The 13,615-nt window shown below is 56.9% G+C and overlaps 6 protein-coding genes and 1 non-coding gene across 7 annotated transcripts; 4 read left to right on the plus strand and 3 right to left on the minus strand.

Annotated features, from left to right (window-relative positions):
• Nucleotides 1-459: 459 nt before the first annotated feature.
• On the plus strand, nucleotides 460-4,146 carry B0H18DRAFT_1085605 (uncharacterized protein; the record flags this gene model as incomplete). Its single annotated transcript, XM_048031937.1, is given in 16 exon segments — nucleotides 460-725; nucleotides 779-901; nucleotides 957-1,127; nucleotides 1,178-1,331; nucleotides 1,427-1,441; nucleotides 1,474-1,512; nucleotides 1,532-2,021; nucleotides 2,081-2,516; nucleotides 2,569-2,794; nucleotides 2,846-2,983; nucleotides 3,040-3,159; nucleotides 3,210-3,382; nucleotides 3,428-3,515; nucleotides 3,563-3,799; nucleotides 3,858-3,971; nucleotides 4,126-4,146. 16 exon segments carry the CDS (start codon nucleotides 460-462, stop codon nucleotides 4,144-4,146), a joined length of 2,811 nt encoding a protein of 936 aa, XP_047892174.1.
• B0H18DRAFT_t112 lies at nucleotides 4,132-4,203 on the plus strand. The gene has a single exon. It is a non-coding gene; the product is annotated as a tRNA-Glu (tRNA).
• A 3,015-nt stretch (nucleotides 4,204-7,218) lies between these two features.
• Nucleotides 7,219-7,944, plus strand: B0H18DRAFT_878393 (protein-tyrosine phosphatase-like protein; the record flags this gene model as incomplete). The annotated part of the gene is made up of 1 exon (XM_048040618.1): nucleotides 7,219-7,944. One exon carries the CDS (start codon nucleotides 7,219-7,221, stop codon nucleotides 7,942-7,944), a length of 726 nt encoding a protein of 241 aa, XP_047892175.1.
• On the plus strand, nucleotides 7,680-8,519 carry B0H18DRAFT_1013638 (uncharacterized protein). The gene is made up of 2 exons (XM_048029117.1): nucleotides 7,680-8,067; nucleotides 8,109-8,519. Exons 1-2 carry the CDS (start codon nucleotides 7,972-7,974, stop codon nucleotides 8,295-8,297), a joined length of 285 nt encoding a protein of 94 aa, XP_047892176.1. The 5' UTR covers nucleotides 7,680-7,971; the 3' UTR covers nucleotides 8,298-8,519.
• Nucleotides 8,520-8,867: 348 nt separating this feature from the next.
• Nucleotides 8,868-9,613, minus strand: B0H18DRAFT_1105187 (uncharacterized protein; the record flags this gene model as incomplete). Its single annotated transcript, XM_048032641.1, has 2 exons — nucleotides 8,868-8,990; nucleotides 9,059-9,613. 2 exons carry the CDS (start codon nucleotides 9,608-9,610, stop codon nucleotides 8,868-8,870), a joined length of 675 nt encoding a protein of 224 aa, XP_047892177.1.
• Nucleotides 9,614-9,822: 209 nt separating this feature from the next.
• Nucleotides 9,823-11,976, minus strand: B0H18DRAFT_1105188 (uncharacterized protein; the record flags this gene model as incomplete). Its single annotated transcript, XM_048032642.1, has 8 exons — nucleotides 9,823-10,400; nucleotides 10,465-10,593; nucleotides 10,661-10,690; nucleotides 10,768-10,971; nucleotides 11,025-11,096; nucleotides 11,188-11,340; nucleotides 11,734-11,902; nucleotides 11,939-11,976. The coding sequence occupies 8 exons, from the start codon at nucleotides 11,974-11,976 to the stop codon at nucleotides 10,191-10,193; spliced, it is 1,005 nt and encodes a 334-aa protein (XP_047892178.1). The 3' UTR covers nucleotides 9,823-10,190.
• A 717-nt stretch (nucleotides 11,977-12,693) lies between these two features.
• B0H18DRAFT_955694 (uncharacterized protein) lies at nucleotides 12,694-13,420 on the minus strand (the record flags this gene model as incomplete). The annotated part of the gene is made up of 4 exons (XM_048042382.1): nucleotides 12,694-12,816; nucleotides 12,881-12,997; nucleotides 13,074-13,262; nucleotides 13,328-13,420. 4 exons carry the CDS (start codon nucleotides 13,418-13,420, stop codon nucleotides 12,694-12,696), a joined length of 522 nt encoding a protein of 173 aa, XP_047892179.1.
• Between the last annotated feature and the right edge of the window lie 195 nt (nucleotides 13,421-13,615).

Genomic DNA, 13,615 nt, shown 5'->3' on the forward strand with positions numbered 1-13,615 from the left:
TGAGTGTCTGTATTGTGTGTGCGCTGTGCACAACTTGAACGTTTGAACACGAGTAGGCTTGTCATAACGATGTCGGACGTGTTGGCCAACTAGTCTCGGCTCCAAGAGCCGGCAGGCATCTTTACTCGTGCCCAAGTACTACATATGTAGTACTTTGTATGATGCTTCGAATTACCGAGTAATCTAGTGCATGAAATGACCGTCCTCGCCGGGCCGCGAGACAAGCGGTTGTCAGCCACCACAACAGGCCACCAGTTCGGCTTGTTTCTTGCGACCACATCGCTCAGCTCTTGAATGCAGCGTCTCCTTACTAGAAAAGCCTTTGCTTGATGTAGTGACATATTGACGGGAGACTGCAGCATCCAGACGCAAACTGAAGTCGCACAACGCCTCCGATTCAAGAGACTGGGACAAGTCGAACAACTACAAGTCGTCCAGTATCCGACCATTTGAGCGTGCATGTCCTACCTCCTACCTTTTCATAAATCCCTGCTTGAGAAGATACATGACCCCTCGACGAGTGAGTTCGTCCTTCTGGCGAGGGGCCTTGGCCTGCGGAGGATCGTTTGCAAGTTGCTTCAGATATATGATGCGCCGACGAACCTCATACTCCTCGTAAACGCCACGCCTGAAGACGAGTCTGCCATTGGTGAGGAGCTGGGTATTCTCGGATGTCGAAAGCCTGGACTGCGTATTGTTGGGTTCGAGCAGGGAAAGAAGGAAAGGTACGCTCTTGCCTCCTGACAATGTGATGGCCACCTCACTGATGCATTTACAGACAGGACATGTACAAGAGGGGCGGTTTGCTGTCCATAACGTCCCGTATCTTTACCGTGGACATGTTGTCTTCAGATATCCCTACCAAAGTGATAACGGGGATCATCATGCTGCACGCAGAGAAGTGAGCATCTTATTGTTGACGGCTCCATCGCTCATACTCATATCATTACCCTCAGGGTCACGCCCACTTCCTCTGAGGCATTCATTGTACGACTATATCGAGAGAAGAACACTACAGGCTTCCTCAAAGCGTTCTCGGACCAGCCCGAGCACATAACGAGCGGAATGTCACCGCTACGCACCATCATGAAAGAACTACAACTACGCACGGTCCATATACATCCTAGGTACTTATCAACTCGTCGTATACTGCAGCCTTAATATCAATCGGAATCAGGTTCCACGTCGAAGTAAAAGAATCGCTCGACGCGAAGAGGCCAGACCTCGTCGAACTCCACCAGAATATGACCGAGTCGATGAGCGAAATTCACCATGCCATCGTGCAGTGCATGACAACCACACTTTCTGATCTCAAACGAGCTAATTCCTCCGTGCGTCTTGTGAAAACTAAAGCGCCACCACGCATACTGATATCGGACTACACAGCTCGACTTGGATGACTGAACATCGACAACGCGTATTTCAGTCCTTCGACATGATCGTCCGCCGCATGCTGATCCCGTCTGGCACAAGGTTGGTCCCCGCACAAAGCAGCTCGTCGGAGACCTCGCTGTGCTCGACGCATGCTCAGGTGCGTTTCCACCCCGGCTCTCCGTCTCGGGTTCTGACGTCGCTCGAAAGCTATTTGCTGACATATGACGCGATCGCGTTCCAAGGCTTCGTCGACACACTCATTGCTTCGAACACGACTACCGATGCGGGCACTGCGCGACAAAACCAGTCGCCCTGGATGCTCACCGATGCAGCGAACATCATTTTCCAATACGCGAAGCGCCGGTGTTACACGATGGATACTACCGCACGAAAGGCGCAGGCTGCTGCCTCCGCACAACCAGACCCGTATGATGACGCGGACGCGTGGGAGGCATTGTACGAGATGGAGGGCAATGTACCGAATGCGGTCGGCGGTACCACGCAAGCGCCGGGTACGAGTCGGCCAAGCTGGCTCCCTGAGGGGATGGAGCCTGTCCTCGAGGAACAGCCCAAGCTCAGCTTGCTCGCGGATGTGCTCCAGGAGATCGAGGAGGAAATGGTTCGGCTCGAGTCCAAGTTCACCTCTCGTGCGTGCTTCGCGTCGCACTGTATTATGACTGGCTGACGTGACTGCGACCGTCTCCAGTCACCCCCGGGACGAACACTGTGCTCGTGATGACCTCGTCGGCGCGGACGTGCGAGCTGGTGAACGAGTTCCTCGCGACGATGGACTACGACGCGCCGCGCGGATCGCAGGGGCGCCGGATGATGGAGAAGAAGCTGCGGGGGTACCTCTGGTGGAAGGGTGAGCTCAACAGCCGTAGGCAACAGGGCAGGCCCCAGCCATGGCCGTCTGCGTCATCTCGAACTGCGGGTGGGGCGAAAGGCGATGGCGATGCGGGCGTCAGCGAGGCGCTGAGGAAGAAGGACAGGGAGGCGAGGGAGCGAGTGGCGAACCGCAGGCGTTTGAGGGGCGGCGCGCCTGTTCAGCCGTCATCCGAGAGGGCGAAGTCGGTTGCACCGGTCGTTACGCCTGGAGGTCAGGCCGAGGCATTGGACGAGGCTGACAGCATAGCTGCGTTGTGAGTGTCTTTGGCACACGGCGAGGTCAAGTGTAGCTGATCAACGTGTCAGTTTGTCTTCCCAGGGCGCTGTCGCGCCCGAGGATCAACTCGCGGAAGATATCGCCTTGATTGACTTCACTACCGATTTCAATGTGCATTACGGTCTTCTGGCGCCCCAGCAGACGGTCATAGTGAGGCCGTATACGGACGATGGGGACGACTTGGTGCTACGCGAAGTCCAACCCAGATTCGTCGTGATGTTCGAACCAAACCTGGAATTCATCCGACGTATTGAGGTAGGTCAATGACATTGACATTCATGTGGTACTCATCCGGTGCGCGTGAAGGTTTACAGGAATTCACACCCTGGGCTGGGTGTCCGGGTTTACTTTATGATGTACCGGCTTAGCAGTGAAGAAGGGAAGTACCTGACCGGTCTCAGAAGAGAGAAGGAATCGTTTGAGAGGCTCATCAGGGAGCGAGGGGTCAGTTATCCTTTGCTTTACTACTTCCTCAAGCTCGCTACTGACGGATCGCCTAGTCGATGCTCATGCCTATCATGGAAGATCGGAACGCCGGGCGAGCAGAAGAATCGCTCATTAAGACTATTAGCACGCGGATCGCTGGCGGTAGAAAAGAGGTCTCCATTGAGCCATCGCGTGTATGTGCAGTATTCTGCTGGTAGACTGGTTGAGCTAAATGGTGTCACAGGTTATCGTGGATCTGCGAGAATTCCGCTCATCCTTGCCGTCATTGCTTCACGCAGCCAACCTTCTGGTCATCCCAGCAACACTGACTGTCGGCGATTACATCCTCACGCCGGATATTTGCGTTGAACGAAAGAGTATCCCCGACCTGGTATCTAGCTTTAATAGTGGTCGATTGTAAGCAGGCTTCACCACAATTGGCCTCGTTCTGATGTTCCGAAGGTACACGCAATGCGAGCTGATGTCGGTTCACTACAAGCAACCCATCTTGTTGATCGAATTCGAGGAGCACAAATCTTTCTCCCTCGAGGTACGTCCATGAGGACTGGCGCGATCCATGTGCTAATTGTCATGCAGGCGGTGGCAGACATCAAGTCTTACGCGAAGGTCGACAAGTACGCACAGAAGAAGAAACCGACTGCTATTCTCGACTCCAGCAACAGTGCTTCTGCGAGCATTCAGTCCAAGCTGGTTCTCCTCACCCTGACGTTCCCTCGCCTGCGGATCATCTGGTCCTCGTCTCCGTACGCAACCGCCGACATCTTCCGCGACCTCAAAGCAAACAGCCCGGAGCCTGATCTGACGAAAGCCATCGTGTCGGCGCCGAGAAGACCCCGACGCCGGAGCGGGTGTCAACGCAGTCGCAGAAGAGCTCGTGCAATCATTGCCCGGTATAACCGCGAAGAATGTGAAGCACGTTATGAGCAAGGTGGGAAGTGTGCTGGAGTTGTGCGAGTTGAGTCTGGTGCAGATGCAGGAGATATGGGTGCGGAGCCAGGGAAGGCGTGCTGGGATTTCATCCATGCCGGCGAACGCAAGAGGTAGTTAGTTTAGTAGCCAAGTGCTGGACATACAAGGTTTACCGGCATGGAGAAATGGGTAGCCATATATTGATACTGTAACATTTTGGTTCCAATCAGTGTATATCCGATATGGTGTAGTGGCTAACATTATCGCCTCTCACGCGATAGCCCGGGGTTCGATTCCCCGTGTCGGAATGTTTCAGCGGGAATGCTCCTTTTGCCTTCGACTTATTGGGCACATTGCGATTTTGCTTACGACGACTGATGACGTACATATCTAGGATGGTGGGATCTGGTCTACATAGATCTGTAGTAACCTAAGTACATAGGTGCCGCCAACACGGCCTGCCAGGGCATGCGCATTGAACAAATCGAACCTGCCAGTTCCGACTACTTAGGCATGGTTGTTGCATAGTGCCCGAGATAGGACACGCAACGCCTATGTACGTGACAGCATTAGGAAACGTTGAGATTTAGAAGCTCCAGAGGCCAGCCAGTAATTCCCGTTCCCAAATCGTCCGACCCGTGCCCAGACTCGCCGCCAGAGCATGACAGGGAGCTGGACCGTGGACCAGTTTCAAATGTCAGCGAATATGCCAGTACTGGCGTTCGGCGGGGTACTTGAGTGCATTCGACGCACCACGGACTCGATTTAAAGGGACGTCGAGGATGTCGCGGACCGCATTACTGTCGCAACAACAACTCGTTGCACGCGCGCACGCGGGAGCGTGCGCAGAGCTCGCTGTGCCCTTATGCATATCTGTTAGTCGCAGTGTTAATCGAAGAGGCCGACCGTGACGGCCTTGCGCGGATCCGGGAGACACTCGGAGGCAGTGGCGGCCGGGGGGTTTCTGAGTCGTTCCTGATCCAAGTTGTGGCAGCGACGTGCAGGCCTAAACGAGACCTGCATTCGGACGATCACAGTGGGTGCGACGTATATAGCACGTAGCTAATCGAGACGTTCCTTGAAACCCGTTGTGTCGAGATGTCCCACTGGTGGGCCCCGTCAACGTGCCAGGCCGCCTTGCGCCCCGAGCCAAAAGCTACGGCGAAGATCGCGCTGGACGTGCGATGTATCACGGAACGTGCACGACGCCTGTTTCCGTCTTGGAGGCGATGTGCTTGTTCAGGGGGACAAGACTAGATTTTGTGGCTTGGGCACTAGATGGGGTGAAGGCGTCGTCGATGTCTGGAATCGGGCATGCGTGGCAAGTGATTTGCAGCATGACAGATCAGATAGTAATACAGGACGATACATACCAGATATACACCATCCTCCAGGGCCGCACGACAGGGATCCCTCCGTAGAGACACTGACGTCCCTCTTCGGAGTAGTGGACGATCGAAACACGCCCCAAGCTTCCGATCGCACAGATGCGGCGAAGATGCCCTCCGAGCGTGTCTACGACCTGATACACCACAGAGCAGCCGCCGCGCGCCGAGGTCCTACCCCGGTCCCGGATCAAATTGGCATGCCCAGTGACATTGCCCACGCTCACTGGGCGTGTCGCGGGGGAGACAGACGCAGGATGGTCTAGCCATATATCCATAGTAGGGCCCCGAACCATCCTCATTGACACTATCGTGAACCGGCGCCTTGCGTTTAGGTTCGGCTTCGGTACGGATTGACCTTGTCTCTGACACGAATCCTGGACCACCGTTCCCCGAATTAATGCATGAAATGGTCCTTAGGCCTCGTCGGTGAGCTCTAGAGGCGGACGATGGTCGAGTTCACACCACTTGCCTGGAACATACGCCGACCTGGAATCGCTACTTCATCGGCGTGTCTCGGGCGGTCACGTAGCCGTGGGGAGGAGATGCAACCGAAGCCGATGATATTGCGAGACCCAATCGATCCTCCGTGGATCTGTGAGCCAGCTACTTACTGTAAGTGATCAGGAGTAGTCATGACAGGCTACTCAGCTGGACGACGATCAGGTACCAAGTATACAGTCCCACGAGGTTCATTTTGCCAGTGAATTCAGAAGACTTTGACGGGCACAAGATCTAGCAAAACTGGTGAGAATCGATATAGATGCTGTGGTAGGACTTGTGCCAGGCGCATGAAAACCTTCCTGACTTGGCAACTGACCTGCCATATTGACGACTAAAATGCATGCCGTCCAGATTCAAAGTCTGCACCGCTGACAGACTTCTTCGTTGGTTCATCAAGTGTCAGGTCATTTGTACTTAAGGTGTTTCGTCCACAGGTCAGAACCTCTCTTGACCTCGAACGCCCACCTTCTCCGGCAAGCTGGAGCTATATTGAGTTTAAAGCCCAGACAGCAGCGAAAAAGAACGTGCGACTTGACACTGCCTCGCAATCGTTCCGAGACACAGAAAGTCCATGGATCTTCCCGCTATGGGACAGGAACGTGCGCAGTGCCGTCCCCTGTCATAACCTGGGATGGACTAGGTTGTACAGACCGAAGATCCTTCGCCTGGTCGTCGGAGAGACTGACAGACGGCGTCGATGGGGAAGCAAGTGCGTGGGCAACACACGAAGGTGCGAATCCGTGATATCATAGATAGCTCACCGCTCACCGAATATGCAGCCTCCCACGCGTATGACAGGAGCGCCTTCGACTCCGAGTCCTCGAGCGACCGAACCCAGGCCCGGTGACCGGCGGTGCTTGAGCGCGAGCGGCTCGCGGTGGAGTTCGCGAGCGTATCCACGACATGCTGTTCTGGCCGGTGGTGCTCTGTGCGTCCGATAGACTACTGCCACTGATCACGCCTGCTGCGTAGATCTTGGGGTGTTGAGGGCGGAGCCTGTGGTGTTGGAAGAGCGGGTGGTACGACGGCGCGAGCGGTCATCTGAGGAGGCGATGGGGCGGCAGTGGACATAGGGCGGGGAGAGATGGCGCGAGCCGGGCGCGACAGCGGGAGCTTATAGGGCAGCGCGGAGCGGCCCACCGAGTGCCCTGGCATGGTCGAGCGACTCGGACGAGGATGCTGCACTCGAGCGGTGGCGGGCACGTGCTCCGGGCGGACCGGCGGCAGACGGACGGAGCTGGGCCGAGCTGGGATGGCCCAGGCTAAATTGCAAGCCACACGCGCCGCCGTCCTGCACCTCCTCCTGCCACCCGACAGGAGCCTCTCCAACAACCTCCCGCGACGCCCCCCCAGAGCCAGAGACTGGTGCTCTGCCCGCCCGCCTATAATACCCGCGCCCTCCCTGCCTCACCCCAGCCCTACCCCCGTCCCCAGATGGCCGTTGCTACCCTCGAGCGCTCAGGATCCTCGTCGCTCCCCCGCACCCCGCCAGAGTACCGCACCCGCAGCGGCTCTTCACCCACCGCGTCCGCAAGCAGCGAGGCCAGCGCCCTCCGCGCGCGCGCACGCCCGATCCCCAACTCGTACTGGGCGACGCCCTTCCTGGTCGCGTGCGAGTTCCCGTACTGCCCGCTCACGCCCGCGCAGATCGCGCGCCGGTGCACCACGCAGAAGCTCGACGCGCTCCTCGCCGCGGGCGTGCGCACGTTCATCGACCTCACCGAGCCGCACGAGCTCTTCCCGTACGCACCGCACCTCGCGTCCGCGTGCGCCCAGCTCGGCATCGACCCGCACGACGTCGAGTACCACAGCTTCCCCATCCGCGACCGTGCGCTGCCCGCGTCGCCCGCGTACGTGCGCAAGGTCCTCGCCGTCCTGCGCGACACGGAGCGGCGCGGGCGCGTCGCCGCCGTGCACTGCCGCGGCGGGATCGGGCGCACGGGCCTCGTCGTCGGCTGCTGGCTCGTGGACAGCGGGCGCGCGCGGGACGGCACAGATGCGTTGCGCATGATCGCGGAGGAGTGGAAGGGCGTCGAGAAGTACAAGCGCTACCCCTACAGCCCCGAGACGGGCCCGCAGTTTGACTGGGTCCGCACCTGGGCGCGCGAGCGGCCCCCCGTGGCGGCGGCGACGCCGAGTGCGCACGCAAGCGTGCAATGATGACCGAGATGACATTCATGACTGGCGATGACTCGTGCGTGCCTTTTGCTCTCTCTTTCTTCGACCCGGTCGCTGATCGTCGGTGTCGCGCGTAGCCTGACGCTGACACGATCACGCCTGCATGTTCCACCCTCTGCTGCACGCACTTGCGCGACATCCTCCAGGACTTCCCCGTCTGCACATCCATCCATTCCTATCTCCCTTTCCTCCCTCTCGGCCACATAACTTATCGCGCGGCCTCGGTCCTCGCCGTAATTGTACATCTGCCTCCGTTTAGTCTATCTCTCTCGCTCTTCCTGCCTCTGCTCTCTCATGTGCCCGTGGACAGATACGGTACTGGACCCCGTCTCTAGATCGATCATCGTCGTCGCTGGCTAGAAGTTGTATCCACAGTGCATTTCCTCGTTCTATTTTGCTCTCTCTCTTCCGGATTCGACGCTGCTGTCCATAGTATTAACTGATGAAGCTCTCTTCCTGTCGCCACAAGCGCTGCGCTGTTCTCGTGTGGTTGTGCGCAATGCGTAGGTGGCCAGGTATCGCGCGTGTGTGCCGCGTCGCAGCCTCGAGGCCGCTCCGTCTGACGACCTGCCTGGCAAGTGGAGTACTTGGAATGTATCATGGGGGTAAGCGGCGTATACAACCGTCCAATCGTGGCCGCGCATTCCGCTCACACGACACCTCCGTACCGTGGTCGCCGCCAACCGGTACCCCGCGCACGGAGCGCGCTGCACTGTACATGCGGTACCCATCCCGGGTCTATCCTCATAGCGTCAGGCGGAGTGACATATGGTACTGGTGCCGTTCTTTCATTCATTGCAGCTTGAAGGACGGACTCGGAATCTGGATTGACCGCACCGTCCTCGGCTCGGAGCATGTACTAGCCTTCATGAATTCATTCATCCGAGTGTTTCATTCCTCTGACTTCATATGCGTTCGGGCGAGCATGGGTGCGGGTTCCGCCGCCCTCGTGCCTCGAGCTCCGGGTGGACTGTGTCGACGGCCTGGTCGGAAACAGGCCGAGTCGGTGCGTGGATGTCGACTACACTCTGTTACATACCACAAAGGAACGGCAAGCGCTTTTATGGATGTCGCCCTTGCGGCGGTGCGTACATACCGCATGGAATCCTGGGACGCTGATTCGTCCGCGGCTCGACTCCGGTTCAGGTTCGATCGGGCGCGGGCGCGATGCGTCCGAGTCCGTGTCCGTGCCTGGCATCGGCGGGTCGCAGGTTCGAATCTTCGATGCTTCCCCGGGGAGGAATGATGGGATCTCGATCGTTTGGTGGACGTTTGTACTTGTGCACGCCCGGAACCGGTTGGTCACGTCGCATGCGGGATTTGAGTCGGGGCAGTGCGCGTGAAGGATGGGCATGTTGGATTCAAGGATTCGTCGACAGGTGTAGGCGGTTGGCGGGTGGCTGGATTGCCGAGGCTTTGACTCGGAGGGGATCGCGTGTGAGTGGGTAGTTACATGCAAGTCCTGCGTAGACTCAACCCGGCCTACTCGGAGTTCTGGCAGCGACGGGCAAGCTTTCTCGTAGCAGTATGTCGAACAGGACGGATTTCGGGGCTGGACGACTGGTGGTGCGATAGAAATAGGCCCATCCACACCCGCATGTGCCAGTGAAGTGTTGAAACTAGCATGTCCGCCGACAAAGCATACCATCCGAGTCGGCAGTTGCGCTTCCACGTCACGGTAGGATGCTGAGCTTGAGCTGAGCAGATACGTATGACAGACGCAAGAAAAGAGCAGTGGTCATCATCGGATGCGACCGAATTCGGGCCCGCCGACTCGGACAAGCTTGCCTGAGGAAAGAGAATTCAATGTCTAGATCGATCTTGAGGGCGACGCACCAGTAAGCACCTTGCTGTGCACAAAATGACTTGGTCAAGTCTGCGCACAGTGAGCGTCCACGAATACTGCGATGTATATCTGCGAGTATGTGACAGGCTACGATAACTGTGTTGACTACGATAGCTGTGTTGACTACGATAACTGTCTTGGGTGATAGCATAGGATGTATGAGTACGGACTAGCAAGCGCGAGGTGCAGGGGTAGCATATGATGAGCAGGACAGAGCAGGAAAAACTAGGAAAACAAGTCGAGTAGTAGTCATGAACGAAGAACAAAGACCGTGATTCGTGATTCGTAACGTATCCCGGAGTCGTGAGCGAGCGACTACTTGAAGTAGCGCTAATCATTAAATAGGAGGAACTATGCGGCGCATAGTGGTGTCGGAGTGGACCTATGCCGTGGCAAGGATCCTCAACCAGAAACTCGACGAAAGGTGGCCGTCGACGGTGTGGAAGGCGGGGCCGGCGCCCGGCGGGAACCCGATGTAGGTCTCAGCGACCCAGTCATACCCGTTACTGGAGTAAATCGACCCCAGATAGAGCTGGGAGAAACGGATCGCGCCTAAGACCGGGTCGCTGGCGGACGAGCCGAATCCAAACGTCTGTGTAGGCACGAACTCGGTGTAAGCCGCCCTGTGCAGAAAGGAGCGGAGAGGAGAAACACACCTGCATGTACTCGCGGACGTGCTTCGCGAATTCCGTCACGACATATTTGATGGACGCCGGTCCTCGGACGCCTCCGCCGAAGTCGCGTTGGCATGGAATGTCCCATCTTTCCCTATCATGGTCTAGCCACTACGTCGCACCATGAGTCCAGTCAGCCTTCTAATTGATGCGTCGCAGAGAAGAAGAGACCACTCACGTCGAACTGGATCTTGATCGACTGCTTCTTCTTTAGGTCGTGGTGGGGATCCATGCCCCCACGAGCAGCCCGTAAATATTCATCTCCAGCAGGTCGAAGAGGCGTACACCCTTCGCGGTCCCCCAACGCTTGCGCCTGGCGGTGAAGCGAATCACCCGCACGTTGTCCGGGCGCGGGACGTCCGAGAGCCTGTAATACTCCCAACCCGTAGTCGGGGCGACATCCCCGCGAGAGGTGCGGGGCGGAGGGAACGGCGCCAGATGGTGCGGTATGGCCTGCACGGCAGGCAGAGCGCTCTGTGAGACGGTCGACTGGGTACCATGTTCATGAATATCCTCAAAGGGAAGAAAGAAAGACGACTTACCTCAGGCTCCGGGGCGACATCCCGGCGAGAGATGGAGGGCGGATGGGACGGCGCCAAGTCGTGCGGTATTTCCTGCACAGTAGGCAAGTGCTCTGTGAGACGGCCGACTTGGTACCATGCTCATGAATATCTCGAACTAGAGAAAGAAAGAAAGACAACTCACCTCAGGCTCCGGACTAGACCGCGCTGCAACCTGAGGGTCCCCAGACTCGCCAGAGCCTGAGGACCAGCCAAACTCCTCCGTAGAATGATCTCTATCCGACGAATCCGAAGATGTGGGCTCGGACTGCCAGGGGGAGGCCACACCGGGCCCGGGCTGAAGAGTGCTTCGAGGTCCAAAATGGGATCGGACACGAAAAGGAGTCCCACAAGTAATCCGACATTTTTGGGGTAATACAAACGAGAAACCGATAACAGTATACAGAGAATGAACCGAGAGACCGGAGGAAAGGGGAGGAAACGACGGGACCGCAGCGTGCGGGGCTGCGAGCTTGGGGCCCGGAGGGGGGCGGGCGGCCTATTAATGCGATCCCGAGTGGGCCACCCGTGGGATTCTGGAAATTTAGGGACAAGTAGATCACCCAGATCTGGCAATTACGGTGGGCGAGCACAATGGTTCCTCGGTGAGGCGCCGTGGACTGCCCCCCAATCTGCTCTCCCGCCCTCGCTATTGGGTAGGCTTCGCATCAACGGAGCTTCTCCCGCGTACATGAGGCGGAGCCACAGTATAGCCGGGTGATTCCAGGGTGGGAGCACCGAGCAATCGCAGCGTGCGCGGCCTTTGTGGCTGCGCGAAGACGATGCTGGACTCGGCTGGGGTGGACCGCGCGGTCCCTCGGAAGATGCCGTGGCCGTCGGCTGTCTTGGGGATTATCAGCCTGGATCAAAGTAGGGATAAGGACGGCTGTACTGACTTCAGATTGAATGATTGTCTAATGGTCTTGGCCGGCATGACATCTCGTCCGAAGAACGGTGTATCACTCGTACAGCGAACACCATGGAGAGTCGCTCCGCTGAAGGAGGTCTACTGGCAGAGGGAAGATGTACCCACCCACGTACCGACATACGTGCTTCCACCGGCCCACGACGAAGTAGGGGAATGCAACGATCTAGGTGGACATAATCGGCTGATAGTCACCGTTGGTGGACCATTTCCGGGGGGCTGATAGCAGCGCTAGCTTACTATCGGCACAGTTTAATATAGAACTAATCCAAATTGCCTGCGAGCCACCCCGCTGCCCGACTGTGCGAAGCAACCGAGCCCAAAGAAAAGGCGCCCGTGCATTTGAAGGTTCAAAAGGAGTTCAGTAGGGTCTTTATCTAGATCCAGGTCCGACGAATCAACATCCCACGCTTGCAAGTGTGGCTTGTCAGGTGACCTCTTTGCCGCCCCGACACTGCCACAGCGCCAGTACTCCGACTTGAGCAGCGAGACATGTTGATGAACTCAAATGCCGCGTTGAGCACGGCTTACGCGCATGGCTCCTGCTACATTGTTGTTTATGTCGGATCAAATGTGGAATGAGGAGAGACAATAATTATTGCGGGGGAAGCACCGATAGCAGCAGGCCAGCCTGCATCATGAAGTTGAGGATCGACTACCGAGACATAAGAATTCCATAAGAGCGATAAGATACTCCGGCACACTTGCTTCACAAGCAGCTTCTTCTCAGGCTTGGATCTCAACCTTCCACACGGGTCCCTTACTGCGGTGTAGCGCAACGAGATAGACCTGATAGAACGACACATTGCCCAGGGTCGGGTTCTCCGAATTGTAATCGCCGCTCTGTTCCTGCAAGGCCAGTCCGCGTCAGAGTGAAGCAAAAGGATTGCGTAGTATATCGAGAATAACTCACCTGCATGTAGCTTAGGCAGTACTTCGCCACCTCTTCCGCAAGAGTTCGTAGGGCAATAGGGTCTCTCTTGCCGTTCTTGACCGATATTAGCTTTGATTTTGTGCCGTAGCCGGGCCACTGTTGCGCGCCCGCATGAAAAAGTACCATCGTTCTCAGTCAGAAAACAGCACAAAAGATACCGGGATTAACATACCGTCAAATCAAGCTGGATATAATCGTGCTTCGACTCCTCGAAGATCGTTACTGGCTCCTCGCCGTCACGCAATGACGATACCGGAAGAGGACTTTTCACAAATACGCGCAGCGGGAAGCCCACGCGGTTGTTCTGTCGTCCCTGGAAGCGGATCTCCTGAGGCTCTTCGCTGCCTTCAGAGCTAGAGGTCTAGTAAACGAGGGGTACAACCGTGAGACGCGAGCAAACGCGGATGAGACAAGGGTGGATCACACCTCTGAATCGGAGTCGACATCCATAGCAGTGTCCTGGAGTTCATCGGTAACATTGAGACGTGCTGCAAAATCGGCGGCCAGTTTTGTGACCATGGCTGAAGGCTGTGGCAAGCGCGAGACTAGGCGGAAGAGATGTGGGAGAGATCCGTCAAATCTTGTCCAAGATTATATACTCGCCAGTATCATTAACAATAGGCAGTGGCTCTTCGAGGGACAAGGCAGCTTCCTGAGTGGCAATATTGCTGGTCGCGAAGCGATCTTCACTTGGTCCGTCACTCTCAGGAGAGT

This window comes from Fomitopsis serialis, assembly GCF_022376445.1.
Source record: "Fomitopsis serialis strain Sig1Antser10 chromosome Unknown B0H18scaffold_44, whole genome shotgun sequence".
Lineage (NCBI taxonomy): Eukaryota > Fungi > Basidiomycota > Agaricomycetes > Polyporales > Fomitopsidaceae > Fomitopsis > Fomitopsis serialis.